Source organism: Agelaius phoeniceus, chromosome 18 (assembly GCF_051311805.1).
Source record: "Agelaius phoeniceus isolate bAgePho1 chromosome 18, bAgePho1.hap1, whole genome shotgun sequence".
Classification (NCBI taxonomy): Eukaryota; Metazoa; Chordata; class Aves; order Passeriformes; family Icteridae; genus Agelaius; species Agelaius phoeniceus.
The window spans coordinates 6,741,366-6,769,055 of NC_135282.1; the positions used below are offsets into that span (position 1 = coordinate 6,741,366).

At 42.6% G+C, this 27,690-nt stretch overlaps 1 protein-coding gene across 16 annotated transcripts in view; it reads left to right on the forward strand.

Annotated features, from left to right (window-relative positions):
* FBRSL1 (fibrosin like 1) overlaps positions 1 to 27,690 on the forward strand; it is a 502,275-nt gene that overhangs the window by 323,459 nt on the left and 151,126 nt on the right. For 15 of the 16 annotated variants that reach the window (XM_077187583.1, XM_077187591.1, XM_077187589.1 and 12 more), the window contains one exon: positions 9,337 to 9,366. The exons of the other annotated variant lie outside the window; for it this stretch is intronic. In XM_077187583.1, the coding sequence (XP_077043698.1) occupies positions 9,337 to 9,366 (30 nt within the window). The remainder of the gene's footprint in view (positions 1 to 9,336; positions 9,367 to 27,690) is intronic. 16 annotated transcript variants of the gene reach the window in all.

Below are 27,690 nucleotides of genomic sequence, written 5' to 3' on the forward strand. Positions count from 1 at the left end.
TGGCATAGTAATAGACTAGATTTGCAATCTAAATAGAATAAAACTGATGTTTATAGTAGATGGGGAATTACTAGACAGATCATTATAGTTAAAGTGGCTTTTGACTATATCCATATTAAGTCCTGAACTCCTTAATTTTAGAGAAAGCTTATAACCCCCTCTCCAAACAGCAGCAGCCTCTCATTGTTATAAATAATGGCTTTAAGCCATTTTTCTCTGTTGGACATATCAACAGAAACAAAACTAGAGTTGCTCTGTGCAGTCACTGCAAATCCCATCTAGGTTTCTGCTCCTCCCAGGAGAGCCTGAGGGACCAAAGCTGGGGCAGGGGTCCAGGTAACTCTGGGCCAGGAGGCTTGTGGGAAAGGGGAGGCAGCAAGGCAAGATGTCTCTTGCAAGCACTTGGTGTTAGTCATAGCCTAAAACAAGAGAATTTGAAAGTAGTGGACGTTTCTCTGGTTCTTTAGTGAAAACCCATGTACAGCTTCTGTAATGTCTCCAAGAGTGTCTGTCTAATGAAAAGAAAATGAGTGACAGGTGACACAATGCCCAAGCGAGGGAAGAGTGAAAAGAGCTTGTGAGCACTTCAGAAGAGAAGCAGACTGCATCCCTTTTCTTGTCAGAGTTTCCTGTGTTTTGTAAATTGGTGAAATGCAGCATCAACCACTCAACTCTGTGTGCACTGTTCTTTCAATTACCCAAGGGTGGCTGTGGGTGCACTACCAGAGATGGTGCAGAAACAAGGAGAGACAGGAAAGAGGTGAAAGAGCTTCAGTTCATTATTTGTGTGATCCCTGCAAATGCTGGGCTAAGTGTGGTCCATAATTCACATTACCTTTGGTGTAGTCATAGACAGTACAACTGAAAATTACCTCCTGCATTGTCCCATCACTCTCCTTCTTGGCAAATATGGGCTGAAATTAAGCATAAAATTGTATGTTGGGTTTCCCAAGCTTTCCCAAGGGTGCTGAGATTCTGCAACCCATAGATAATGAGTCAATCACAGTCAGTAAATTGACTTCCAGGCAGCTACATCAGCCTACCATTACATACTCAGAATGAGTCCAGATTGTGAAAGTAAGGGAGACTATATATTGAGAGAGGTGTATTATAGGGAGATAGATGGATGGATGGATGGATGGATGGATGGATGGATGGATGGATGGATAGATAGATCGATCGATCAATCGATCGATCTACTTTTTACTGGCCATTGAGTAGAATAGATTGATTCTGGAAAGAGCATTATGGCAAAGCACTCCACTGGTATATTAAGGCCTGAAATAGGAGGTATAATATGGTAAACCAGCCAGAAGGCCTCTCCTGAGTGTGGTACCAAACTCTCGTGTGTAGATGACATTGGATGCTGACTTTTCTATTTTTAATGAATGTGCCTTTATTAAGCATTTAGGTAGCAACATTCATCTGTGTAGGCTCCAGTAAAAGGCTGCACTATGGAAAGATCTTTTTACCTTTCCTACTGGGGGGAAGGGCAGGGATGTGGGAAATGAAGAGAAATCTAGTGGCTCTTTCAGCTTTTTCAAGATGGGTTGGTCACTCTCTCCCTTGAACCGGGTAATTTTTAGACTTGGCTGGAAAGTAGGCAGCTGTAGATCTTATTTTGTAGATCTCAAGGAATAATTTTTGATTATCCCTTTTTCTCCAAAGTGCTTTCTTGTGTATAGGTATAATAATAAAGAAACCATTTTCAGCATAAAAGATGTGCTTGTCAAACCACAGCAATGATTTTCCAGTTCCTGGCTTTTTTAGTTGTGCAGCCTTCTAATATTTCTGCTTGAATTCTTTCACGACAGAAGCAAATGAAAATTACACCGTGGTTTTTAGGTCTCTGTTCCCTGATTTTTGCTTGTCATGTCATGAACTTCTTCGAAGCAGTGAAATGGCAGCCCATCTCCCTGAGAGCTCCAGACAGATTTCTAAAGTTGTCTTGTTAACAGCTTGTCAGAAACCTACATTTCAGTCTCGCTGAGTTTATATCATGCAAAAAAAAAAAAAAAAAGTTGCTGGAAATTATGATTTTTACAGGTTCTGACATTTTTCTAAAGAACTGAAATGCTCAAGGCTGCTGTCTCCCTTAACAGGCTGTGCTGTTTTGGGTAATATTCTGCGTTGCATCAACTGAACATCAGAGCAACATTCAGTTTCTTCCCTTTAACATGTTCTTTGAATTATTTAAGGTGTTTTGATGTTGGCTAGAATTCGTAACAAAGTCCTCCAGCTTTTATCCTAAAATATCAAAAAGGTTGAGATTTTTTCCTTCCCCCCCTCCCTTTTCTCCCTCTTCCCTAACCCTTCCTCCTTCCCTCCTCCCGCTTTTAATAGATCCTTGCATGGATCATCAGGGGACTTTCTTTTATGTTGTACAGCATGAAATGACTTAGTCAGGGTCTTCCTGATTAATTTATGAGTGCTATGAAAAAAGGAAGGGGGAAAAAACAGTCCTTGAGGGATTGACCCTAAGCTGCAGCAGATCAACTCAATTTTATGGAATGAAAAGAGACTTAAACAGTATTTTTAGCGTCGGTTTCTCAACCCACAGAGGTAGAGAAGCTCCCTGCACCGGGCAGGCTGGAGCAGGGCAGGAGGTGCCCATCTCTCCGGGTGGCTGATGGAGAGGAGCTCGAATCTTTGGAGGCATCGAGCACGTTTAGAGTTAAAGCTGTGGCAGATTGGTGGATTAATGTGCTCTGCCTCCAAGGGACAAATGCTCTTTTTTTTCTTTTTTTTTTTTTTTTTTTTTCCTTTTTCCCTTTTCCCTTCCCCTTGCTACCTCCTTCCCCCACTCTGGGCTTGCAGATGACAGCTGTTGGTCACTTAACAAAATGTCCTCTTGATTGCTGCTTCACAACAGGGGCCCCCTCAGACCAAACAGCACATAGCCCGTACAATGCATCACTGCCCCTCAAAATTAGTTATAGTGCTCTGGGCTATTCTCAGCTGCCATAGCTAATACTCTCTTGCTGTTCTTCTCTCTCCCCATCGCCCTCCCCCTCTGCAGACAAAGGCTCAGCCTATACATCTGTAGTGCTCATAACCTCCCCCTTCCCCCAGCCAAATGCTGAGGAGAGAAAGGGAAAAAAAAAAAAATTGCTGCCCTGAGGCTCAATCTGTTTCTTACAGCTCTACCCCGGCACTTGGAAGCCTGAGCTGGTCTAGCCATGGGGAGGCCCTGACTCATTTCATCAAGCTGTCAGGGAGGCAGTGGAGCTAAGAGGACTCTGCTGCCTGGGGCAAGTTCAAGTCAACATTCGATTTCCGTCCTCCCCCCGGCCCCCGCCTTTCGCTTGGACACTTTCTGTGCTCTGGATCTAAACTTCTCCCCGAGCTGCAGCAGCTCACAGCTTCTTGCCAGGAGGAAGGACTTGTGGGACCTTATAAAGGACACAGTGGCAAAATTGCTGCAATAAATCAGTGGCCCTCTGACACTTGGCGGTAGCTTAATGTTTTGGCACTTTCTTTCCTGTGTATGCCTCAAGTCCCATTAGCAAGCTTTTCTGTCAGTCTGGCTCATGATAAAACTCTCTCTTCCTATCATCTTAAGCAAGCCCCTGCAGACATGAATCTGATGCCAGACTTAATAGGAAACAACACCCTCCCCTGCACACCCAAGCGCGCATCCGTACGCACTGCCGCTGCTCCTGGGAAGTCAGCTCAGAGGGCATGGAGAAGGGAGGGCTCTTAAAAACAGGCTTGATTTTACTCCTTCCTTTAAAAGAAACATTAACAACCCAGGATTTAAGCTTAGTACTTCCCCAAGCCTTGCTATTAAAAGAAAATTCAGTAACTAAATATGGTTGGAAATAGTAAGATAGTGGTAACATGGCGGTGGAGTGGGTGTGCAGGCTGCATAGGTGTCTACACTGTTCAGATATTCTGTGCAACTCTCTACATACATATTCTACCCTGCCAGCTTTCATTGTAGTGTTATAGGCTGTATACTTAATATTTTTGCCTCCTCTCCTCTCAGCCTTGCACTTCCCCAGACAGTTCTAGTTGCAGGTAGTCTGGTGAGATTGCATGTCCCTCCAGGCTGGGATCTGTTTCTTCACATTGGTACCTTAGATGTCTATCACCCTCTGCTTAATCATAATATAAATAATATCTATAGGTATGTGTGTTTATGTGGAGAGGAAAAAAAACAAGCTTTTCTCTCAGCTGTCTGGGCAGGAGCCTGTAACTCCTGTGCTGTGCAGTGTCTGGCACAACAGGGCCCACAGCCTTGGGACTGTGTAGGCAGAACCTAAATCAAAAACCACTGGGTTTGGGTTAAGTAGGAGGTAACCATGTTTGTGTAGATAAGCTGAGGTGACTTCTCAAAAGCTTGGAGGAAGTGGCTCCATTTGAAATAACCATATTTCTCTGCACCCACCGTGGCATAACATCCAGGTATTGCCAGTCTTGTTGCAGTCTCAGGAGACTTGGTTGGTTTTGTTTTCATTTCTTGAAGCTCTCATTCCTGGTATGAGACAGTTTACATGACTGTGTGATGTCAGTTAATCAATGTAGTGTTTTTATTATGTGAAGAAAAGCTGGATGATGTAGTAGTTAAAACATTGGGGGTAAGAAAAGAGTTGAAGGACATTCTCCAGATTCCTAAACTCACCAGAAAATAATGAGAATAATACAGAGTTTTAATATAGCTTGTAAGGAGCTCGATGCCAGTCTAATGGTAAGAGAAGGTCCTTTGCCAAATATGCTGTTGCCTATTTTACAGTGGCCATAAGTCCATCTTTGTCCCCTCTTGAGGTGGTTTGTAGAAGGAGGTGATGGAATGCATCACAGCTCATTGCCTGGTTGGAAAGCCATGATGGAGAGGGGTCTTGTAAAGAGAGATTTCACCCCAGACATCAAAAAATGAGAAACCACAAGGCCCAGTCCATACACATGGATGCTCCATCTGTGATTCCTGAGCTTAGTGTTGTCCTGCTGAACCTCACCTCATGGGAGGCTTCCTTCCAATTGGAATCTGTCACTGCAAGAAATTGTTTCCAAAGAGCCGCGCAATTAGGGGTCGACTTTGCAAACATTCTTGGTGGAATTGGGATGCAATTGGCAAAACCCAGTGAATAATCCCTTTAGGAGCCTTTATGAACCCTGTACAATGGCTGTTTACAGTCCTGCTTATAGACCAGGAGTGTTAACAGGACTTTAGAAAAATCCAGGTAATTGAAGCTTTTGTCTTTCAATGAGCCCCCGTTGCTTTCAACAGTTGCCATTCTCCACATTTTCTTTAACTTTTTTTTGTTTTGACAAGGGCTTTTGTCCCTCAACAACAGCAGCGTGGGAGGTGAGCCTGGCCGGGTGGTGGCCTCAGCCTTCGCAGCATGGCCTCCTCCTCCTCCTCCTCCTCCTCACACAGGATAAGTTGGCTTTTAAGACACAGAAAATCCTCTGTGGCCGAACCAGAGTCTCTCCCATGACTGCATTATTCATTCCAGCATCCCAGGGATGGAGGGTCCCTGCCTCAGTCTCCGTGCTGAGCTGGGGCTCTGCAGGCAGGGGTGAGGAGGAGGCAGGCGTGTGAGACTGAAGGAGTTCCCACAAAAACTGAACCAGCCCTCCCAAACCGGGGCTTTTCAACACGCACACCCCGGCCAGGGGAGGGACAGGGGTCAGCAGTGCTTCTGCTTTTCACAGCTCTGTCTGGGCCCTTCGGTTTTGCTGGCATTGGGTTTTCTGTGCTCTTGCTCGTTCAGCAGCCTCTGGGTTCCTGTTTCTTGATGCAAGTGTGGGAGCCTGTTCCTTTTACGTGAAACAAAGAAAACCTGTGGGAATTCTGAAGCTTGGGGCCTTTTCCACCAAAGCTGGTTGTATTTTTTCGGGTGTCGGTGGGAGGTTAGCATAGGTTGGTAGCCATGAGTCTCAAGTTCTTATTTTCTTGTATGTTAAGCAGAAATCCAAATTTTATAAATATCAATGTGCTGAGTCTTCCCCACAATCTCTCATCCTGTAGGCCAGTTTGGAACATTCTCACATGGATTAAGATAAGTGTTTTGGTGGTTTAAAGCCAGGTAGGAACCAATAGAAGGGACCATGTGTGTGTGAGTGATCCCACACGGCTGCAGAGGGGGCAGAGGATTTGATTTCACAAGGCAAAGAAGAAATTAGGCAACTCACTGCCACAAATGCAGTTTTTAAACCACTCATCTTGCAGTCACAGCTTCACAGAAGGCTCTGTGTCCGCACGGAGCCACATCCACAGCCCTGCTGCCTTCTGCAGTTTCCAGACTGATGCAATCATGATTAAAGTAAGGAAGATGTAAGCTAAAATGTAACAAAATTCTTTGCTGTCTTTTCCATTTTAAAAGCAATTAATTATGAAGTCTTTACTGATCCTGAATGGGGAAAAATGTATCCTCAGAGAGCAGATGTTTGCTTCATTCATATGTCTGTTTATAAAATCTAGCATGTGGATTTGATGGTTCACTGGCTTTTTGCAACTTTCACTTATCTACATGAGACAAAGTTGCATATTGGTACAAAGCAAAATTAGGCACCTAAATAAAGCAGTTCTGCACCTTTTAGTAATGTAGACCATCTGTAAGAGGGTCTTATACTCATTATAGGTATACAAATTTTGGAGGTAAAATCTGTTTTCAACAAGAAAAACCCTCTTGTCCTTTTTTTAAACGTCATAATATAGTAAGAATTAGAAAGACAAGTTTTGTTACAAAACCAGACAAGACTAAAATACTACCTTGTACTTGAATAATAATGGTTACTAAAGTTCAAAAAAATTGTTTACATCTTAAATATTTTTAAGCTAAATTTGGTAATGTTTACAGTACTGAGGTTTTATTGAACCAGGACTCATAGGCAAAAGTATCTGAGATTTAGTGATAATTTTGAATGCTTTCTAGTCAATGGATTTCAAAGTTTAATTTATTTGGTTATTTTATTACTGCAGTGTATAATTTTTAAACCCCTGTTAGAATTAAAATTTGTGTTGATATTGCCTAAGCATACAATTTGAAGAAACCCATGGCTGAGTGTGCTAACTTATTTTTTATGCCATTCTTGCAATAGGTGTAATTCTGCTGTAGCATGCTTTAGTCCGAACGATGAATCACAGAGTCAAAATATTCTGCCTCTAAAATATGAATGTTCATGTGAATGAGCACCAAGATTAAAATGGTAACTTTAGTGTAGACATGCTTTAAAGGGTAAAATAACAAGGTCTTTGTGACCCACTCCATTATGCCAATAATTTGGGGGAATGCACAGTCCCTGTAGCATTAGGGCTTGATTTGAGCTCCCCCTGGGTGGAGGTGAAAGGCTTCCCTCCACTTAGCCCGTGTTTCTCAGGAGCATGTAAATAATCAGAAGTGGACTGCTGTGGCTGCATCCATCTTCCCCCACCCCCAGCTCAGCTCTGATGATGTGTTGCTCTGTCAGCATGAATTATCTCTGTCTTGGGCAAGCACAGATGCAGCAGGTACTGGGGCAGCCTTTGCCCAGCAAACCTGTTTCAGCATGTCTCTCTCAATGTGATGGACAATTAGTCCCATTCCAAGCCCAGAGCAGACACTTCTAATTGTTTGTGGTTGCGTGACACAGGTTTGGGGAAGTCAGCAGATGGCTGCTCGTGGTGATTTATCAGGATTGAGTTTACTTTTGGTTTGTGTAAAAAACAGAACCTGTGTTTCGTATAATGATTTTCATAAAGGTCAGTGACAGAACAAAAGTCACAAAAAAGGCACAAATGGCTTATGGCAAGGTATTTACTAAAGACCTGGCTACCTGATGTTCTTGCCTATTGCAAAGCAATTGGCTGGGACTTTGTGCAGTTTGCTGGTATTAACTCTGTTTTTTCCTGTAGAGCTTCCCCACCCACAGCTCCTGGCCCCTGCAAGGCAGTGTCCTATTACTTCTTCCATTTTTCTTCAAGTTCCTTCTTTTCCAGAATTGTTACACATACAACTAGATCTGTGCACATCCTGCTAAGCAGTCAGATTTCTCTGTGAAAAGCATTCTGTGGATCATGTGGGGCAGTGTAAAATGGTTTCCTTTTGAAAGAAAAAGAGTTCTGCTTAGTCAAGACTGTAGAAAAACAGATTCCTTAAACCAAGCGTTTTCACTGCAGTAAAATGGGAATAAGGTGTCAGCTGGGAAGCTGAGCACTCCTCACTGCAGATTCACTGTGGGAGATTCTTCCAATATATCGGGGCTGCTTGTGTGCTTGGTGTGTTTCAGAGAATTTAAAAATAAAAGCTTCAAATAGAAGAAGAGATTAAATATTCTCTCATAAATCAGCAGAAAATTAAGAATGTAACAGCTGAAATTTCTGCTGTGTGACTTGAGGATGAAAGAATGTGACAGGAAAAATCCCCCTTCCCCACTCCAGGAGGAAATCTGGACAAAACGACCAAACAGATCTATTCCTTCTTTTACGTTCATGACACCAAATCATGTGTGTTCTCATGGACCATTTCCACATTTGGAAGTGGTCACTGCTGGCTTGCAGAGTCCCCTCTTGTTGACCCAGTGAACTCTGTAGGGTGCTGCCAGGTACAGAAAGCCACCAGGCCATCCCCATCAGCAGCTGGCTGAAGGAGAAAATTCCCATTGGGCACCAAGGCTGCAGAACACCCTGACCACTTCTGTCAGCATAACAGACCCCAAGAGATTCACTGCTGCTCCCAACTGTAAATCTTTCTGAGCTCCAGCCAGTAAGATGTGCATGTCCTGAAATGTTCAGTGTCCTGAAAAGTTCAAGTTATCTTTCCATCATTTGTGCTGTGAAAAGAGAGCATTTCATTTTCAGAGCCTGAAAGAGATTGCACTCCAAAACTCTTTAAGTAAACACTTCCTCCTGGGATCGTGATCTCATTCAAACTAAAAAATGTACCAGAATTTATTATGTATTTTAATTACTATTCTCGGTACCACTCATTAAATTAGAAATTGATTGCCAGTTTCACAGTTTCCTTGTTAGATGACAAAGTGCTTATCAAGGTGAAGCAATGCAAAACTGTTACTATATATTCCATGATTTGGGATGATAAAAAGGCATGCTTTTTGTTGTGGTGCTCATGTTACAGTGGTTGTTATAATGCATCACTGATTGTCTTTTTTGTTTAAAGTTTGCTTTCCCCATCCAAGTAAGAGTACACCATAAATTTGTATAAGAGAGGATCTGGCTTTGTCTGGTTTATGCTAGCAATGTAAAAGGCATTTACTGCAGCCATCAGAAGTGTGTTTCATTGAACTGTGAACATCATAAACAGCTATCCCAAAGATTTAAGAGGATGATGCAAAAGATCCCTATACATAAAGGTGTTTCTCAAAATCTTTTTTTCTCTCTCTAATCCACAGTGTGACAGCGAGAGCGATATTGACGATAAGGTAAGACTGAATTTTCTTATTTCATATGCTTGGAAATTCCCTGATAGTCAAAATAAGAATGAATTTGAAAATAACATTTTCCTCCAGTCTTCATGTCAAATTTAAAAATTTCTACAATTGAATGAAAAAGCATCAGATCAGCTACTCTGTGATCTTCACTAGCTTCTATTTAGAGGAAAGAGAGTCCTGTTAACATAATAGTCTTTATTGATTATTATGTGAGCATTTTGTGAGACCTGAGTTCCAGCATTAGTGCTGTTTCAGAGGAAGTTTCCACTGATAACTTGTCAGGAGCCAATATTTTATATATAGTAACCTTTGAAGATGTCAGCTTTGTAATCAGTGAGAAGATGGGACCTGCCCTCCCAAGGCAGTGTGGTAACTGTCAAGGAGTGTTTTGTCACTATGCATGCATATTTATCACAGAGCAATGATTTTTCTGACCTTCTTTTGAATACAGAGGTTGGTCATTGAAAGGTTGTAGTTTGTGTATGGGGATTTCTTGTTCACCTCTGCAAGGAAAACAGACAAGTCCCACTGTGTAGCACCAGTGGCACCGTGCTTTTAAAAATCAAATATATAAAAGGCTTGAGTATTCCGTGCTAGCTTCTGGCAGATCAAACCTGTCAGCCTCAGGTCAGCTCTTCATCAAACCTTTATTATATTTTGGCAGTCCAGTCTCTTGCATTCATTGATGAGAAGCTGTGGCACAGAGTTTTCTCCTGGATCAGCATTACACAAGTAAAGGCTGATTTCAGGTAGCCCTGTGTCCTCAGCAGCACACCCAGCTGCACCAGAGGTTACCATGAGCTCAAGAGACTCCTCTGAAAGCTTTTGGTTAGTATTGTTAGACCTTTAGAAACACTAGGGTTTCTTCAACTTCTTCTTTTAAAAATACCAGGAGATACTAAATATTCTTGGAGTATGGCAAAAGCTGTGTTTTGAGACGACAGCTTGATTGAAGAGAAACATTTAAATCATGTTTTGAATGAAAGATACTGTACATATTTTATTATTTTAAATTTATATGAGTATATATGTATAGTCACTTGCTGAAACCACCCCTCTCCCCAAGTTCTCTTTCTTACAAGGTTACACAGCAGCAGAGCTGACAGCAGGGGTGGTGAGGGTGAAATATTGTTCCCTAAAAGCTTAGATACCATGGGGTTAAAACGTTTCCCAGACTGCCCAATCAAAGGAAGTAAAAGCAACCACTTAGAAAACTGTTTAAAGATCTGCCAGTCAAACCTCAGATGAAGTTGTAAGTGACATGTAGTTTTATTATACAGCTATGCTATTAATGATTATCTAAATTACACTGGTAGACCCAGCTAGCAGCATTACATCTGAGACTGACGTTTGTTAGATTAGGTTTGACTTCACCTTGTAGAGAAGAAATTGAAATCTGAACAACATTGATTAGCTTTCAGAATGTGGGATCTGAGGTTACCTTCAGAGGAAGCTGCATTGTGTTTGGCTGGTAACTTGCTGTCCTTTACAGCAAATGAAAGGCTATTATAGTGTTCCTTACCATTAATATGACATTTCTTTACATTTCTGTAACTGTAATTTGACTTTCTAGGCTCACCTATTTCCCAACTATCTTCTCCTTAAGGTGACTCTGCCTTAATAATAACATTTCTTTTCTTCATAAGGAGAGCAGCACAAGATCATCATCTTTCTATCTCTTGCCTGATCTGCAGAGATGTGAAACATGACACAGTCCTATTAAATAGGTCTCTGGAATTAAGTGGGGTTGTTTTTCTTGTCAGCAAAGATGTGGGCACATGCACATAAACTCACCAGGGTTGAAGTGAAGATACTTCAAACCTTTCATGGGGATGATGTAAGTGCAACATTGCCTTCCAGTTGGGGAACACAGGGGCAGCCTGGCTTGTTCTGCTGATACCTGACATTCTGCCCTCCCCTGGAAACTCCGTCAGGGTTTGTCTAAAACTCGACCTGACTGATGCAACCAAGAGCTGTAAAAATTTTGGTGTGACTGTCCTGAGGGACTACACTCATTTTCCTCCTCCCTGTGATGGCAAAATGTGTCTCCTGCTACTGCTCCAGGCTGTTGCAGCCAGGTGCAGGATTCAGCAGAGTGCCCAGCCCAGCACCAGCCTTCCCAAATTACCTGATGGGTCGGCTTCTTTCCCCACTGCTGCAGAGCAATGCTGCCTGGTCAGCAAGAACCAGCTTTTTCAAGGTACACCTACACATGCTGGCACTAAGGAAGGGCAGGGCAGGAATTACTAATGTACTTTTGATTTGCATAACATTTTTTTGTTAGTCATAAACAGCGGGTCAGTGTTGCCTGCATAAAACTCACGAGGAAGGCAGACAAAAAAAGTTCATGTACAAGTACAAACTGAGTCAGTGACTGAGCTAGAAGCAAAACTGAAATTTTCCACCTCCTACTTCTCTCTCTGTACCATGCTAGTAATTATCCACTATTTATTTTGTTCATAGGTGTATGGGCTATTGAGCTCCTAATGTTTTCAAACATAGATGTTAGGGTAAAATTAAGGTTTTACCTTCACTGCATTGTAAAATATAAACACACTCCTGATGGTTTGGTTTTTTCCCTTGTGCAGGGCTCCAGGGGAGAAAAGCAATTGAGCATAGTCAGTCACATGTACAGTGTATCAGAAAGAGGAGCCATTACTTTAGTGCAAGGTACAGTTTCACAGCAGACTGTGAGTGTTTCCAAACATTGCGCTGCTGTTTTTAATAATTGGAGAAGAGGAGCTCAAGGCAGGGGACTTGTCAATCCCATCTACTTTCTGAGAACTGTCTCTGGCCAAGTATAGCCTTTCACTTCTGCATCACTGCTGAAATCTCAGAGGAAGTGAGTGGGATGATACTTTCTCACACCTATCATTCTGTCACCATGTGCTTCTCAGAGAACTGTTTGAGATACCCAAACTAATAAAGTGAGCTGTCCAGCCATTTAACCAAGCGAGAAACTTAGCAAATCGTGCGTTCCCCGAGATGGAAATGCAAATCCTGTTTCCTGTACTCAGTGCTCAGTGAAGGACATTGGTCTGGGCTCTGCAGCTGTGAGGAGGATTGCAGTGTTGCTTGCTGGGGCTGTGGAAATGATGCTGAGCTTGTTGAGAGGGAGGAGGGAGAGAAAGGGAGTCAGTCTGATACTTGTATTACACTGTCTCTTCTCTGTGCACTAGCTGAGATGTGAAGCTCACGGTCCATAAACATTGTTACTGAAAATATATACTTCCTTTAATAGCAACAACAGCATTAACAGATAGCAATTACCCTTCATTTTCAGGAACTATAAAGTCTCCATTAATTCAAGATTTATGTAGTTATAGCATTTAGCACAGGAATAACACCACAGAGAATTGGTTTATACACATGTAATGAGAGAGCTTATGGCATACTTTAGTGAACATTAACATAATAGAGTAATATAAACCATCAACAGTTCCACTTATTGTCTCTTACCTGCTTTAGCATCACTGTGAAAAGTGGCTAGCAGCTTGGTAATGTGCTCTGTTAAATGGTGTTCTGCAGAAAGCCAAAAGTCAACTTGTGTAAAACAAGGGAATGAGTAATCTCTGCTCGTTACTCCAAAATGTTGCTCTCATTTTTTTAATAACAGTGTTCAAGATTGCATTAAAAAGGCGCCTGTTTCTTTCTTTAAAAGTAATTCAATGTTCATGTTCTTTCAGTCTTGGACTTCTGTCTGCTCTGTGTGAAATTGTGGGTTGTCAGCTTAATTACATGGCCCTGCCGTGTAAGTGAGCTCTCCAAATCAGGGGTTAGATATCAAGCATTCTTCATTTAATGTAGTACTAAGTAAGATGTGCAAAAATGGAACTGTATTTCTAAGTTCAGTCAGTATTTCCTGTATATGCATTCTGTAGTTTGTGTTTAAGCTATAGCAAACAACTTCTGAGACAGGCAAAGTTAAATCCAAGGTGGAGACAAAAACTTCTGAAGTAATTTTTTTTCTCTCGACTTTCTGCAGCAGCCCGGTGAGTTCCTTAGGCTGTGCTTGTGGCAAAGTGAATCAGCCTTCCCATGCTGTAGTTTGCTAATCCCAGCATCCCAGGAGGTGCCTGGGAGTGGGCAGCAGCAGGAGAGCAGGGGCAGTTCAGCCTGGGATGGATGGGAGGGGAGCAGCACAGTGGGGCTGTGATCCCCCCACCCAGCCTGGGGCTGTGTTCCTATCCTGCTGTGTGCTGTAAAAACACAGAACAGCTTATAGGTTAAGGATGAGGTGAGGGAGAAGGGACCCAGGTGAGTGGGGGGACACTGTCAACAGCAGCACTGTTTCAGTGTGCCAGCAGCCTCCTTGTTGTCCAGCTTTGATTTTGTAGGCATTAATCTAAAGGGGGTATTTGTAGGTATCAATGTTTTAGCAGGCATTTGAGAGGGAGTCAGGTAGCTTTATGGCCATGAATGGGAAGTTATTCTCTGTAGCAAAAGGCACAGTGGTAGGTAGTGAGGAGGTGCTTATTTGAAAGTTTACCAGGGGGGTGGTGGAATCAGACCAGTGAGGGATGGAAGTGTGCAGCAATGCTGAATGTCAGTGTTGGGAAGAAGAAGTAAGCTGTGAAAGAGTCAAAACACAAAGAGTGATAGTTTGCCATTCAGGAAGTGAGAAGCTGTGTAGGAAGCAAAGCCACAGATTAGGAAAATGATCCTGCAGCAACTTTTCTTTGGCAGTAGGACACAGTTACATCTGCTGTCACCAAAAGAAAGACAAAATGGTAAATGAAGGGTGAGGTAACTTGACCAAGAATGTGGCTGTGTGGATAAACAGAGGATGCTCATTATGTTACAGAGAACAAGGATACACAGGACTTAAAACATAGGTTGAATATTTTGATGTCAGGAATATTGTGAGTCAAAGAGAGTGTTGAGAACTGTGGGCTTGAGTGAGAGATGGAGGTGATAAGAGTGGAAGCAATGAGAAGAATAAACTGTATGGAAGATCTGGGGGATGAAATTATCACTGTTGTTTCAGCTGTGTTGACCTTGAAAGGATATCCACAAGCCCACAGGAAAAATCATAGTTCAGGCAGCAGGAGAAAGGGATGCAATAATGAAGAGAGGCCTGGGAGTTGCTCTAGCAGGAATGGTCACTCTGTTTGTGGATGAGATTACCCAGCAATAAGAAAAGCCCCCTCCAGTGCTATTCCTGGAGGCTTCTCTTCCTCTGCTCATTACATTTTATCTGGCAATGGAAAAGGTGGGTTCCATCTGATTTGTTTTTGAGAGGCTGGAAGTTTACTTCCCACTTTAGGTAATCTATTATTTGTTGTTTTTGAAGCCAGACCAAGATCCCCAAACTGGTTTTGTCCATCACTCAATTGTCCTTTTCTCTGAGAAATTAAACTTGGTACTTTCCTAGAAATTGAGATTCATGCTGGTTACAGCAGAAGGGAAAGATCAAACGTGGAATTGAACTGAGGGCTTTCACATGGCAGTATTTGCACTTCTGTTAGCATTGCACTTCAGTCTGTGACAGTTCTCAGCTGTGGCTAACAGTGAGACATCTCCATTTGCCAGTTACTTCCCAGCTGGGTTCTCAGACAGAAGTGAAGTGGTTTTTACCATGGGATGCTCTGGCTTGTGGACAGCAGTGCTGAATGTCCTTGTGGAAGTGTGTGGCTGGGCTCTGCAGCAGGCTTGGCATCCTGCAGGAGTGTTGCATATCTGCATGGACATACACGCACACAATCAGTGCTTCTGCTGAGGTTCATATCTTACAGACAGAAAACCCAGTGATACAGAGTGAAAACTAGTGAGAAAGCTCTCTCCCATACAGTAATAACTGGGTAAAGACTGTTAGTTCTCCTAATGGAAGAAAGCCTCTGTTTTACAGACAATCTGTGTGTTGTTATTAAAAACAGATCTGCTTTTTAAACAATATCAAAATATTGAATTTAAAATAACCTTGTAGCCCTTGAAAGATTTGGGTGCTATAAACAGGCAAATGTAATCTTGGTGCCAGTACAGGAAGACAAAAATTCACCACTCAGTGAATTTGTTTTATTTAGTCGTTCTCCATTAATAGATTTACCAGAAAAACAGCATTCTCTAAGCCCACTGCATACCCAGTTCACTCAGTTGCTCTTTGGGAAATGCCAGATGGGGGAGAGGCTTGGCATGGCCTGGCTTCCATCCTTCCACCCACCATGTGCAGGGAGCAGACACAAAGGTTCCCACTGAGCCTTGGGGCAGCTGAGTTAAGGCCCTGCAAGTCCTTCCAGAGGGAGAGGAGCCTTCCAAGTTGTGCTTCTCAACTACAGCTCTGGTAAATATTATTAGTAATAATAGCCCTTCTTGACCTTTATATTTAAATAAAGCAAGAATGCAGTTTAAAAAATGAAATAGAGTCAAGGCTTCAGCACCAATGTGCTCCGCTCCTGCTGAGATTTTGTGTTTTTTCTTACCCAGACAAAAACTCAAATTTTAAGTACATTAGTCTGTATATAATAAGCTGAGTCATCACAGTCTGTGCTGCCCATATTCATTCTTGAAAATGTAGAAAAGAGTTTTCAGAGCAAACAATGAGAAGAGCCTTCTAGTTTGCTGAAAAAAAAAAAATCCATCATCAATTCACATAAAAGGCTTGAAGAGGTCTTATGCAGAGCTGTTGGGCACAACAGGATAATACCAGTTCTGTTGCTGGCAGCCAGCATGTCCCTGGCTCCCTGCTTTCTCCATTGTTTAGCATCTCCCTGTTCCAGTTCCCCATCCAGGAGCATTTTCTTATCTTACCAGGGACCTTGGGAAGAAACTTTTCAGATGTGAGGTAACAGAGAAGAGAGCAGTTGTGTACAGCTGTCTGCCCACATCAAGAAAAACCATTATAACGTTGTAAGGAAGTCTGAATCCAAAGGGCTATCTGTGCAATGGCAGGAACTCCTTGGAAGGTGATCAGATAGAACATAACAGAGTAGGCAGGTGATAGGAATTGGCAACTGAGTTAGGCAATTCAATTAATTAAATCCAATGATATAATTAACCGTAAAGATGCCAAGGAGATGAGAATTCTGGAGGATGCATGCTCCAACAGCCACAATTGCAGGCCCTCATTTGGCTTGCAGAGTTTCTCATTCCTGCATTCTAAAATCACTTGCCAGGTTAGGTAACACAGAAGGGCACAGTGTGCAGCATCGTGTCCCCTGGGCAGGAGGAAAGGATACAGCTCAAGTGGGCTCTGTTCCTGCCCTGGCTGCCCCTGGAGTGGGAAAATGAACCTTCCTCTGCCCTGCCCACCCTTGATCCTCAAAGCACATGATCTACAAACCTGGTACTTTACCCTCAGCACAAAATTCAAGTTAGGATGTCACTTCTGATTCCATATTAGTCATTATTAGTTTCTCTGTGTGCACTGTAAAGATTGTGTAATTCCAGTTAATACTTCATACTTTTTAACGTTTCCTAGTGGTCTTTAATACTGAGTTCTACCCAGCTGCATTTTTTTTGAGAAGTAAAATGTTCTCCAAATGACTCACATTTGGTTTTGCAGTATCTGAAAACTTCACTTGATTCCTGTTACAGCTCTTGGTCTTCCAAAGTTTCTGCAGTTTTAAGAGTTTGCTCTAATTTTGTTTGATACCTCTGTGACTGTCTGAGGAATGTACATTCAGTCAAAGCTGTGTGTAAGTTCAAAACAGAGCAGTGGCTTGAACGAAGCTTTTATGGGTTCTTATCTGCTTAAGGTGAACTCTGCAGGTTGTGCTCTGGGGCACATGGTGCAGCACAGCTCCCATCAGCTGGATTTGTCAGAAGCATCAGCAAGTCTTGATTACACCCACTGATGCCCAGTCTTCCACTCTTGGATGGTCAGACTGAAATATCTCACATAACAGGCTCAGTTTCCAAGGTTTCCAAGCCTTTCCTTGGCCTTTGCCATACCTGTGTACCTGTGTCAAAATTAGTTGGAGATCTTTGCCTAAATCTTTGGCAGCAGCTGACTTAATTTGTGGTTTACTACTCCTGACAGTTTATTGGGGAAGCAAAGCGTGCCTTCATCTCCAATAATAAACAGCCCACCCGCCGACACTTTGACAGACTTAATGGTTTTTTTATACAAAAATGGACAGACTTAATGTTTCAACTGTAGCGATCATCTGTCCTGATCTCCTTAATGAAATTAGATTAAGTGCACCTGGGAAAATGCTGAGACGGCACATTGCCTTCATCACCTTCCTTAATTTAAAACCAATTTGCGGGGAAAATATCCTCTGAAGCTGAGGGAGGCAGAGAGAAGGGGGAGGGAAGGGGATTTTAAAATCTATCTGGATAGCTACTGGCAGTTTTAATTCCTTTCCCTGCTGGCAATGTGAAATATTAACAGCCATAAGAACTGAGAGTTTAAAGACTTCCTAACCTTTTTTGCCTTTCTTAGGGGAAACAGAAACAAAAAAATATCTTTGCCATCAAGATCACATATAGGAACAAAGTCCAGGATATGCTGGGGATCAGAGTTGGGGCTGGGCAGGGAAGAGAGGAATGGCTGAAACGTGAAAGTGTCTTCTTCCAAGAGCTAGACCATGTTTTCCTAAAATATATTGTAACCCCTAGGTGTTGGTGGTGCTCACTGTCTGCTTTTACCTTGATAATGATTCAGTTGTGCTGAAAAATAGTAATTTGCCCACATAGCTGTGAAATCAGCTGCAATATGTGCAATATAATGTGACCTGAAAACGACTGCAAATGTTCCTCTGGCTCATTCTGAGGAGAGCAAGAAACATGTCTTTTTAATTAAAAAGAAAACGTTGCAAAGAATAACAATAACTTTTCTTTTTCTCCATGAAGGATGATTCCTGTTCTCTCACTGACTGCACTGATTGGAAACACGCTTGCAGTTAGCTCAAGGTCTTCCAGTGCTGAGGTGGAGAGAGCACAGTAGTCTGTGATAGGCTGGAAAGTCTCTTTATAGCAGAATTTTAAATGCTTACAGCCTTTGTTATTTGGACTGTTACAGTCCAAGCTCAGCAATGCAGTTGATTTATCCATCTCCCGTCTCTGATTTCAGTACCGCAGGAAGAGGAAAATTCACACTGGAGATGGGCATTTTCTTCTGCTTGGAGATTGTTTTCTTTATTTGCTTAGAATTGGCTTTGTTCTTGGTGAAATCCTTTCCAGCCCAGGTTGGGCAGAGATGTCCACCTCGTGTCTGGCTGTTCTCAGGATCACTGTGAGCCCACACCACAGAGGGAAGCCCCATCTAACCCAGCTCTAGAAATGCCTGGTAACAGGCTGAGGTAATTGATGCACAGTCACTCCTGTTCCTGCAGCTGCTGCTGATCACCCCTCAGGACCTCAGTCATGGTGACCTGTGAAGAAAAAGTCATTCAGAACAACCATGCTGAAAGTCTCAGCTAAATTACATTAATTAGTGGAGGTGGGGCCCCATTTTCAAAAGTGCTCCTCACCCTAATCACAGTCAGCAGTGTCTGTGGATGCTCTGTGCATCCCAAAATCTGTTCAGCCATCTTCATCCACTTGACTGGTCTATCAGTGGGACTCCTCATGTAAGTAGGAGTTTGTATGAGTAGCCCAATTGCTGTCAATGAATAATTTAAATGATTTAAGCCTCAGACGTGCTTCTTAATAATGAGGGAAATCAGCCCCATATGTCCTTGTCCGTAAATACTGGAAGATGGGGACAAGTCACTTTTAAATGGGATTCATTTATTTTTAAATGGAATCATGATAAGTGCTTTAAAGGTAATCAAGCATGTGTCGCTATCCTGAATATTATAAATATAAAAGAATATTAGCCTAAAATTGAAGGGGATCCCATTCATATATAAACTCAATTAAGGTATCATGCAAGGATAAAAGCACAGAGTAACCTTTGGTAACCAACAAAGATTTTAAGGTGTCTGTTCTTTTTATTAATTGCCACAAAGGTGGCTGAAGTGACCAACATATGTTATACATGTCACTATATATTATGGACACTCAGATCTCAGTTACTGAGTGACTGCAGCCATTTTCACCCTTTTAAATTTGTAGATAACCTCACCCTGCCTGCAGAAGGTGAAGCTGAAGGAAGTAAGATTTTTTTGTACTGTGATTATTGAGCTTGTTCCCATAAAACAACATATTTCCTACCAAAAAGGTCTCCTTCCTATCCTTGTATTTTTAGTCTCCCTTTTTTTGGTGAAACATGAGTTTCTTGTCCTTTTCCCATCTATCAGGTTTTGTCTGACAGCATCAGTGGCACCTCCTCTGCTCTGCCCGTGCTGTTGGCCCTGGGCTGTGAGATGCCAATCTCTTGCTGGTGGTTTTTCTCTATGAGACAGGCTGCCTTCAAGGACCAATCTGTGGCTCTTCCCCACAAAACCTAAAAAATGTTGCATATAGGATGTTATGCAGTTAGTGATTGTTTGTATTTATGGGGAGTATTGCATTTTAGGATCCATTAGACAGAGAATCCCTATTGACACACAGGGAAGGGGAGATGTATGCCTGCCAGTTATTTTTAGTAGCACTATAAAGTCAATTAGAACTAAAGCAGATGTGTATTAGAAGTTAAATCATATTAAGAATAGCACTGCACTAGCACCACTTTCATCTGGAAGCAGGTGCAAGTCTGTCTGTGCTACTTGCTTTAATGTGATCCAGTGCAAAAAAAAAAAAAAGATCTTTTAAAGCCATTTTATTAGCTTCAAAAGTTATTATATCCCACCTTCTTAGTCTGTATGATCACTGGTGTTGAATTGATTTGTCAGTGCTGCCAGTTTGCATTGCCATGGATGTCAAGGAGGTCGGAGGAAGGACAGTTCTTGCCTGGGCTATCCTACAGTTTCCAGCTACAATTCTTGGCTGTTCAGCTCGTGGATGTATTTGGTACAGTAGCAGTGCTTGAAAACATTTCAAACAGGCCTGTAAGCCCCAGTGATCATGAAATCCGTTCTGTTTTATAATTTCAAACTTTCTTCTCCCTCCCTACCCTGTCTCCCTTTTGCCTTCCCTCTGCCTTGTGGTTCTTTCAAGTTAATGTTGTCCAGGGCAGATAAACAGCACAAAAAGGATTGAATGGAGGTAGGAAAGGTGATGTTGTTACCTCTCAAGTTACTCTTCTTCCCTCTATTTGGCAGAGCAATGCTAATCATGTACCTAAGTCTCCACTACATCAGTTTAAATACTTGGAGAGCTGTGAGAAGTGGATTAAGCCTGTGCCCTAGTGCCCTGCTCAAACCAGATCTCGTTTTTCACTCCCTCCCAAACACACACAGCCCAGGGGCACTGGGATGGTGTTTGGAGTCGGGGCTGTAGCAGCACAAGGGCCATTTCTTGTGTCTGAGTGCTGAAACTCGCTGTTCTCTGACCTTCAGCTGTGGCTGTGGCTCAGGCTGTACCTTAGGCACAATTCCCATTCAGCGTGCCATTGTAAAGAGCAAACACTGGGGGGGCAGAATAACTCTGCGGTGAGAACTGGATAATGCAGTTCAAATCCATGGCCTAATTCCTCTGATGATGTTGTTTAAAACATTATTTTCTCATTACCCTTTGTGAGCTGAGCTTCAGAGCTCTCCATTAAAAATAACAGCAGTGACTTGAATTAATTGGTTAGAAAACATTTCTTCTCTCAGCCGTGTTCCACAACAAAACCTGAGGAAGCCAAGAAAAATGCTGGCCCAGATTTGGAAGAAGTTTTGTTTAGAGGCCTGAAGCCTACACGTTGCTCTGCAGACAAACACACATCCCTGGGTCTGTTGTAACTGCCTTGGGTTTACAGGAAAAGAAGCCAGCCCGGCTGCAGGGCTCTAAAACAGTTGCTTGCCAGATTCTGATTTATTTGACAGCCTCCATAATAAAGTAACTATTTGTCTAACTCTTCCTGATTAGTTTGAGGAGGTTCTGCCAATCTGAAGAGGATTGACTAGTCAGGAAACTGCTGGTATTTTGGCTTTTTTTTTTTTTTCTTTAAGGGCTGTGATATTATTTACAATAATTTCTCCTTTATTAAGTTTGGCATTTCAAAATTATTCACTGCTGCAATGTGAACATTTTCCACATCAACAATAAGTCTATTACGGAGAAATTTACAAAAACAAAATGACTTCATATTGCTTGCAGATGTATTCTGTAAAAGTAATTGTTTTTCACTAGATTTTAATGTTTCTAGGCCTTTGTAAACATAATGCCTAAATACTTTTATTCAATAAACGAGACCCATTCAGTAATTGCTTGCACATTTGAAGTCCAGTAAATAAGGAGCAGATTTCGACCAAAATCTGTGTATCATTTAAGCTGCTTAGGTCACAGCCCTAGGGCAGAAAAGAACTGGTGAGAAACTTGTGTTTTCAGAAGTGGAGAACTGTGACTTCAGAAACCAAGACAAATAAGCCCCATTTCTCTTTAATTAGTGGATTCCTGCTTTCTTTATTCTTCGTTCAGTAAGGCTGGGAATTCAAAGGAGGCTGGAGATGTTAAGCATTCTGTTCTCTGGACTTCCTTTATAGTCTAGGGATACCAAAGTCCTTGAGGCTGCATTGTAAATCCCATCACACAAATCCATATTTCTTTCCTGGAATGCATTGTTTTCAGGTTGGGAGCACCATTGTGCATAGACAGAGAGCATGCACACATGTGGAATGGAAATTGTGCCTGGTGTCACTAACTCTGTGCCTTGGTTTTATGTATATTAGGTTCAGGATGTACTAGTTTTTAAAAGCCAGAAGTATGGGAGACCTCATTGAGGCTAGGAGAACCTCTAGGAAGCATCTTGTTGTCTTCAATTTGGGCAAAATGTCAAAACTTAAAACAAAAAAGGCAGTGCATGAATAACTGGATATTGCTTGTCATGCAAGAAAAATAACTTACAGAGCAAAGTAGAATCCAGAAATAAAATTGAAATAAAAACAAAAACAAACAAATACCACATGTATTGTAATTTTTGTGTGAGACATGTTTGGTGGAGTCCTTAAATCAAACAGCTTACAGACTGCATTGATGAGCTCTCATCGTGCCTGAGGAAAGTAAAACCCAGTGAAGTATTTTCTGTGGTGGTTTGTTTTCCTCTACAGATATTTTACAAGGCACAGGGACCTTTTAATGGAATCAAGGAGGGAAAAGGTCTAAAAGACAAAGTATAGTTTTGCCTTGGACCTTGTTATCTTCTGTTCTCCAGACACTCTATTCTCATGGGTGAATCTCTGGCCTGTTCAAAGGCAGCAATAAAATCCTGTTTCATTTAAGTATGACCAAGATTTCAGCTAGTCTCAGCAAGAATGCTCCTCACTGTCCCTTAGGCCATCGTGTTCTTTTAACATGGGTGCACAGGTAAGCAGTGGCAAAGCTGGCTTTGCTCTGGATGAAGGTGTGTGCAGGAAATGAGCAGCCATCTCGTATGGCACTGGGGATGTGGGGTGCAGCAGGTCACACTGACCCCATTCCAGGTGACAAGTCATGAAAAAGCAGAGCCTTTGAGAAAAACTGGCTTTGTCTATATCAGCCCTTAATCTTTTGCTCGTGTGTATGGCAGGGTGTTTCCCTGCCATCACAGGTCTCACTCAGCTCACCCCATGTCTGATTCCTTCTCCTTTCCCCGCTCCTATCCAAAGAACAACAACCCTAAAACCCCATAAAGCTCTGCAGCTGTTTTCACACATAATTAAATTGTCCTGGGTAATCCTTGCTGGTGGCCTTTCGTGCAGTGCTGGGGGAATCGCATTGAAGCCACTGCTGTGATTTGATTGCTGGGATTCCTGTCCACATCAGCTGCTCCTCCAAGGCCTCTCTGGTGTTTCCAGGGCTCAGCAAAGCTTCACACAGGGAAGAGACATTCCTTGTTCCTCATAGCAGCTGCCTCTGCCCGCACAGGGTGAAGGAGACACAGAGCAGGGAGAGGAGCTTTAGGCTCTGTAGCTGTGGCTGTGCCTTGGATGTTGTGAACCCTCCCTGACAGACCTTTGGACAGGCTGCTGTGATCTGTTCTGTGTAGAAACTCCCTTAGTGGGTTTGAATTAATCATTTTCACTTGCCAGAGGTGTGTGCCTGCTCTTCCACCTGCTTATCTTCCTCTCCTGCCTCTAACTTTTGGTTCTTCCTTTATCACATATTTCATGTTAAAGCATAGTGTGAAAAACATTGAATCAAAGGAAATAAAGGGTGATTTGAAGTGACCCTTGAGCACCAAGAACTGCAGTTTTCTTCTGGAGTTTGCAGAGTCTGTAGCATTTTTCAGAGCAGGAGTGAGCTGGAAAGTATTCTCTCCTTCAGAAAAGTCAGAAAAATCAGTGTAACAAACAGGGACATACCAAAGCCTTTTTTTCTCACTGGGTAGTCTCTCCAGGGAATTACATATGCTGAGTATTGCCATGATACATGCTCTTTATTATGTCTCTCAGCACACAGCACCACTGCTGAAAGTACTTCCATTCACTTGTTATCTAATCTCTGTCATCAGAGGTCAATGGATACAGCCCAAGGTCCTCCCTTGGCTTATTTCCAAGCAAAAGCCCTGCATCCCTTGAAAAAGCCTGTTTCAAATGGAGAATGAGCAGGGACTTGCCTCACACACTGGCCAGGAATCCAGGATCTTCAGTGTCACTTTCCTGGGTTGTGATAGTCAGTTGTGCAGCTTTGTCACTGATTTCCAAAGATATCTCTGTTGGTGGTGTTGGAAATGACCTGTGTGTGTTGTATCAAAGCTCCCAGGAGCTCTGGCCAAGGAGCACATCCTCACAAGGGTGCTCTGGGCACAAAAAGGCTGTCCCCCCTGCAGGTGGCTCATGTGGTAGGGAGAAGGCAGAGTGTGCATGGGCTCTAAAGGGGTTCCAAGGGCTCTTATGGGTCCCGTAAGCCAACAGGGTGAGGAGTGGCTCTGTCAGACCTGGAAGGCCTAACAGCTGTCTGTGGCATTGCCATTAAGGTAATTTTGAGAAGGATAATGAGGCAGGTCTGTAGGAGTCAGTGGGAAGCTCCTCCCAGCTGCAAGGGAAGGCTGGAAGAGAGCATGGTCCAAGAGGTGGGTGCAGGAGACTGGAGTCAACCTGTTCCCACTGTGGCTGGGCTCCCCAGAGACCTGGAAAATGATGAGAGGAGATGCAGAGGAGGTGCAATGTTGTGTGCAGTAGCTGTGTTTTGTAACAGCCTCTGTCATCAGAGGAGCAGAAGCTTGTGTCCCAAGGAAAACACCCAGGTGGATGGGCTGTCCTGCACCCTGACTAGACGTTTATGCATGAAGGGAGGTCACATCACAGTAATTGGATTACCTAATAAATAGCTGGATGTGGGCCTGTTACAGACAGGGAAGGCTTGCAGAGCACTCCCACTTCTTTAATTGCTGCTTTAGCCTGCTGGTAGGAATTGGGAGGTGCTGGGAAATGACACAATAGCAGTTTCAGGAGCATTGCTCATGAATCACTGTCTGAGTACATCCTCTGCTCCAGTCTGTCTCATGCAGCAAGGGGGTTTTATGACTATTTTGTTTGTTCCTATGATTTATTCCTAGCATTCTTCTGAAGCTGCCAAGGCAAGGTAAAAGATGCTTGTCTCTCAGTGTGTTCTTGTAAGTCTAAAGTTCAGGGTTATTCTCTAAAGGCAAAATGAGCGTGGAAAATCTTGTCCAATCTCTGCAAAATTTTTTTCCTTGAAACAGCATTTGTCTCTGTCATGTGCAGCTGACTTCATTCTCTGCTCAAAGCTTCTCACTGGTAAGCTTTGCTGTCATCCTGGATACACAAATTATCCTTGTTTATTTTGGAATAACTTTGGAGACATGTTCTCTTCATTCTGCTCAAAGTCACAGAACACAGAGGTCTCTTCCACCCTCCTGTAAACAGGATGGGAAGGAAAGCCAGATGTCAAGGTTATCCTACAATTTATACCATGAAGCCCTGTTTTTACATGCTTACAATCTGCCCAGACTTTGTCACTGTGAATTTCCATATTGAGAGTCTTCTTCAGACTGAATTATTTGGGTGAATTTCAGCTGAAACACTTCAGCAGAGTGAGATCTTCCACTTAGTTCTCCTTGCTGCCAGCACAGATCTGGAGCAGTGAATATGGTAGATGGCAAAAGCACATCCGTTTACACTTACAGCTTTTCCTGTTGGCATCCAGCAGTGTGGAAGAAGATGACAGGTGCTGCAGGCTGGAGGTGTGGGCCTGATGTGGTGCTGGGGAACCAGAGCCTGTGAAGGCATTGCTGAGGAAATGTGGGAGCCAGATTTTGAAAACAAAACACAACTAAAGCATGTGTGCAAAAGGGAGCTAAACTAAGATTGCATGGACAACCCAAAGTATTTTTTCCCCAGATTTTTTGAAATGCTTTACTTTGCATCTTTAAACATTTGCTTTTTTCATGCCCGGTTTTATGGTACTTGAAATAAGTGAGACTATATAAAAAGCAGTGTTACATTTTGTATGAGCTAGAAAGCCATCCTGAAGTGAGAAGCAAGAAAGTGTTTATCAAATGCCTGTGTATGTTGTTGGGTGCAAACAGATGTTCTCTATGTGAAACTTGGATAGGAACACAAGCTTAGCAAATCCTTCCCTCATCTTTTGCTGCTGCTTTTAGGGATCTCAGCCTTCCAGAGATCAGGTTCTGCAGATGGTACAAACCATTGTTTTTTCTTAACAAGGTTTGCCAAGCTCATCCCTGATTGTAAACCTTTATTTCCTGTAATTTAAACAAATGGTGCATTTCAGAAGTGACTCAGTTCCTTGAAATAAAGATGTATTTCTGCTAGCTGACTAGAGGGAGGCCTGGCTCATCCATACTGCTGCCTTTCCCAAAGCTACTGCATGGCCCATAACGCTGCATGCAGTTCTTCTCAGCTTTGCTCTGAATACTTCCACAATCTCTTTCATGCCAACCTGTCTGAAAGAGTGTCTGGCTAAGTTTACAAACCATCAATATTTGAGTGGATTGGCAAAAAGCAAGGCAGTTTTTTCTAGAACTGACACTGCTTTCCAGAAGAGCAGGCATTTTTGAGATGATCTCTGGCTTTGTGTCCATAGCAGGTTACTCAGAAAAATTAATGAAAGTCAACTTAAATGATAAAGCCAAAAGCCAAGTGAAAGTATGTCCACATGGAGGATGCCTTTTGTGACATTTCATTACTGAGCTGATCTTTGTTTTGAGTTGTGTAACTATTTTAACTAATCTGCCTTGTCTTTGAACCTTTGCTTGCCTTCCTTTGCCTTTCTTTGCCATACCTGTACTTTGGGTATCATAACATTGGTCTGATGCTCAGAAAGTTCTGAGCATTACCTCTAGTTAACATTCATTCTTCTAACCTGTATTACTTGCTGCCAGATGACCCATTAGGCAATTGTTTTTAATTAGCAAGTTAACTACTAGTTTGCAGTGCCATGATTAAAAAAAAAAAAACCCAAACAAAACACTTAGCTTCTCGAAAGTGTGGGTTAAGTTATTTACAATGCTTCTTGTAAACTTCTTGAGTGTATTTATTAAGAATGGTGAATTTTTGTAGCTGGTGGCCTCCTTATCTTGTCCTGCAGTGTCTTTGGTAAACAGGGAGAAAGAAGACAATGTTTACTTCTGTTTGAAAAACCCCAAATTGAGCAAATTATTGTCTAGAACAGAGATTTCATCAGATAATTGTGGTCAGCCAGAGAGATTTGCACAGGCCTCAGACACCTGCATAAGAAGAGCTGCAAAACCTGTTGATGGAATGAATGACATGCAGGGACTCTACCAAAACTCTCCTTAGATTTCAGCATAAGTGAAAACAAATGTTCTGCTGTAAATATCCCCCAGGTGAATACATTTTTTCTCTTCACAGCTTTGAAACACGCTTCAGGCTAGAGAGGCTCCCTGGAGAGGGAATTTAGCGCTCAGAGCTAAAGGTCAGGGTCAGGTCACTCTGCTCCATTTGAAATTTGGCACCTAGGTACATATGGCAACTGCATCATCCCAGGGGCTAATTTGCCAAATCAGATTGCATCCTCTTTCATTGCTGTGTGCCAAGCTCTTATGTCAGAGTAAAGTTGAATGTTGAACATCCAAGACTTTCTTGTAGCACCAGCCACTTTCAGCAGCTGAGCTCCCTTGGAAGAAAACCAGAGCACACCTACCTGATAATAAGAACAACATTTACATGGTGGTTTTGATTTCAAAACTTTATTAAGCATCAAAGGCAAAGTTGCACTTGACCCTTGGAGGCATTTAGAAGCAGTTCTCTTCCTTGCTCATGCACAAGGGCTGTGGGATGAGTGGATGGAATTGCAGCCTCCATAGAGGCGGGTGCAGACCCTGGCTCACAGCCCCTCCTGTGAAGGCAGCACCTCCCAGAGTTCCCCAAGAGCCTATAATCAAGGCACAGATGGATGAGAGAAGGAAGCAGAGACACT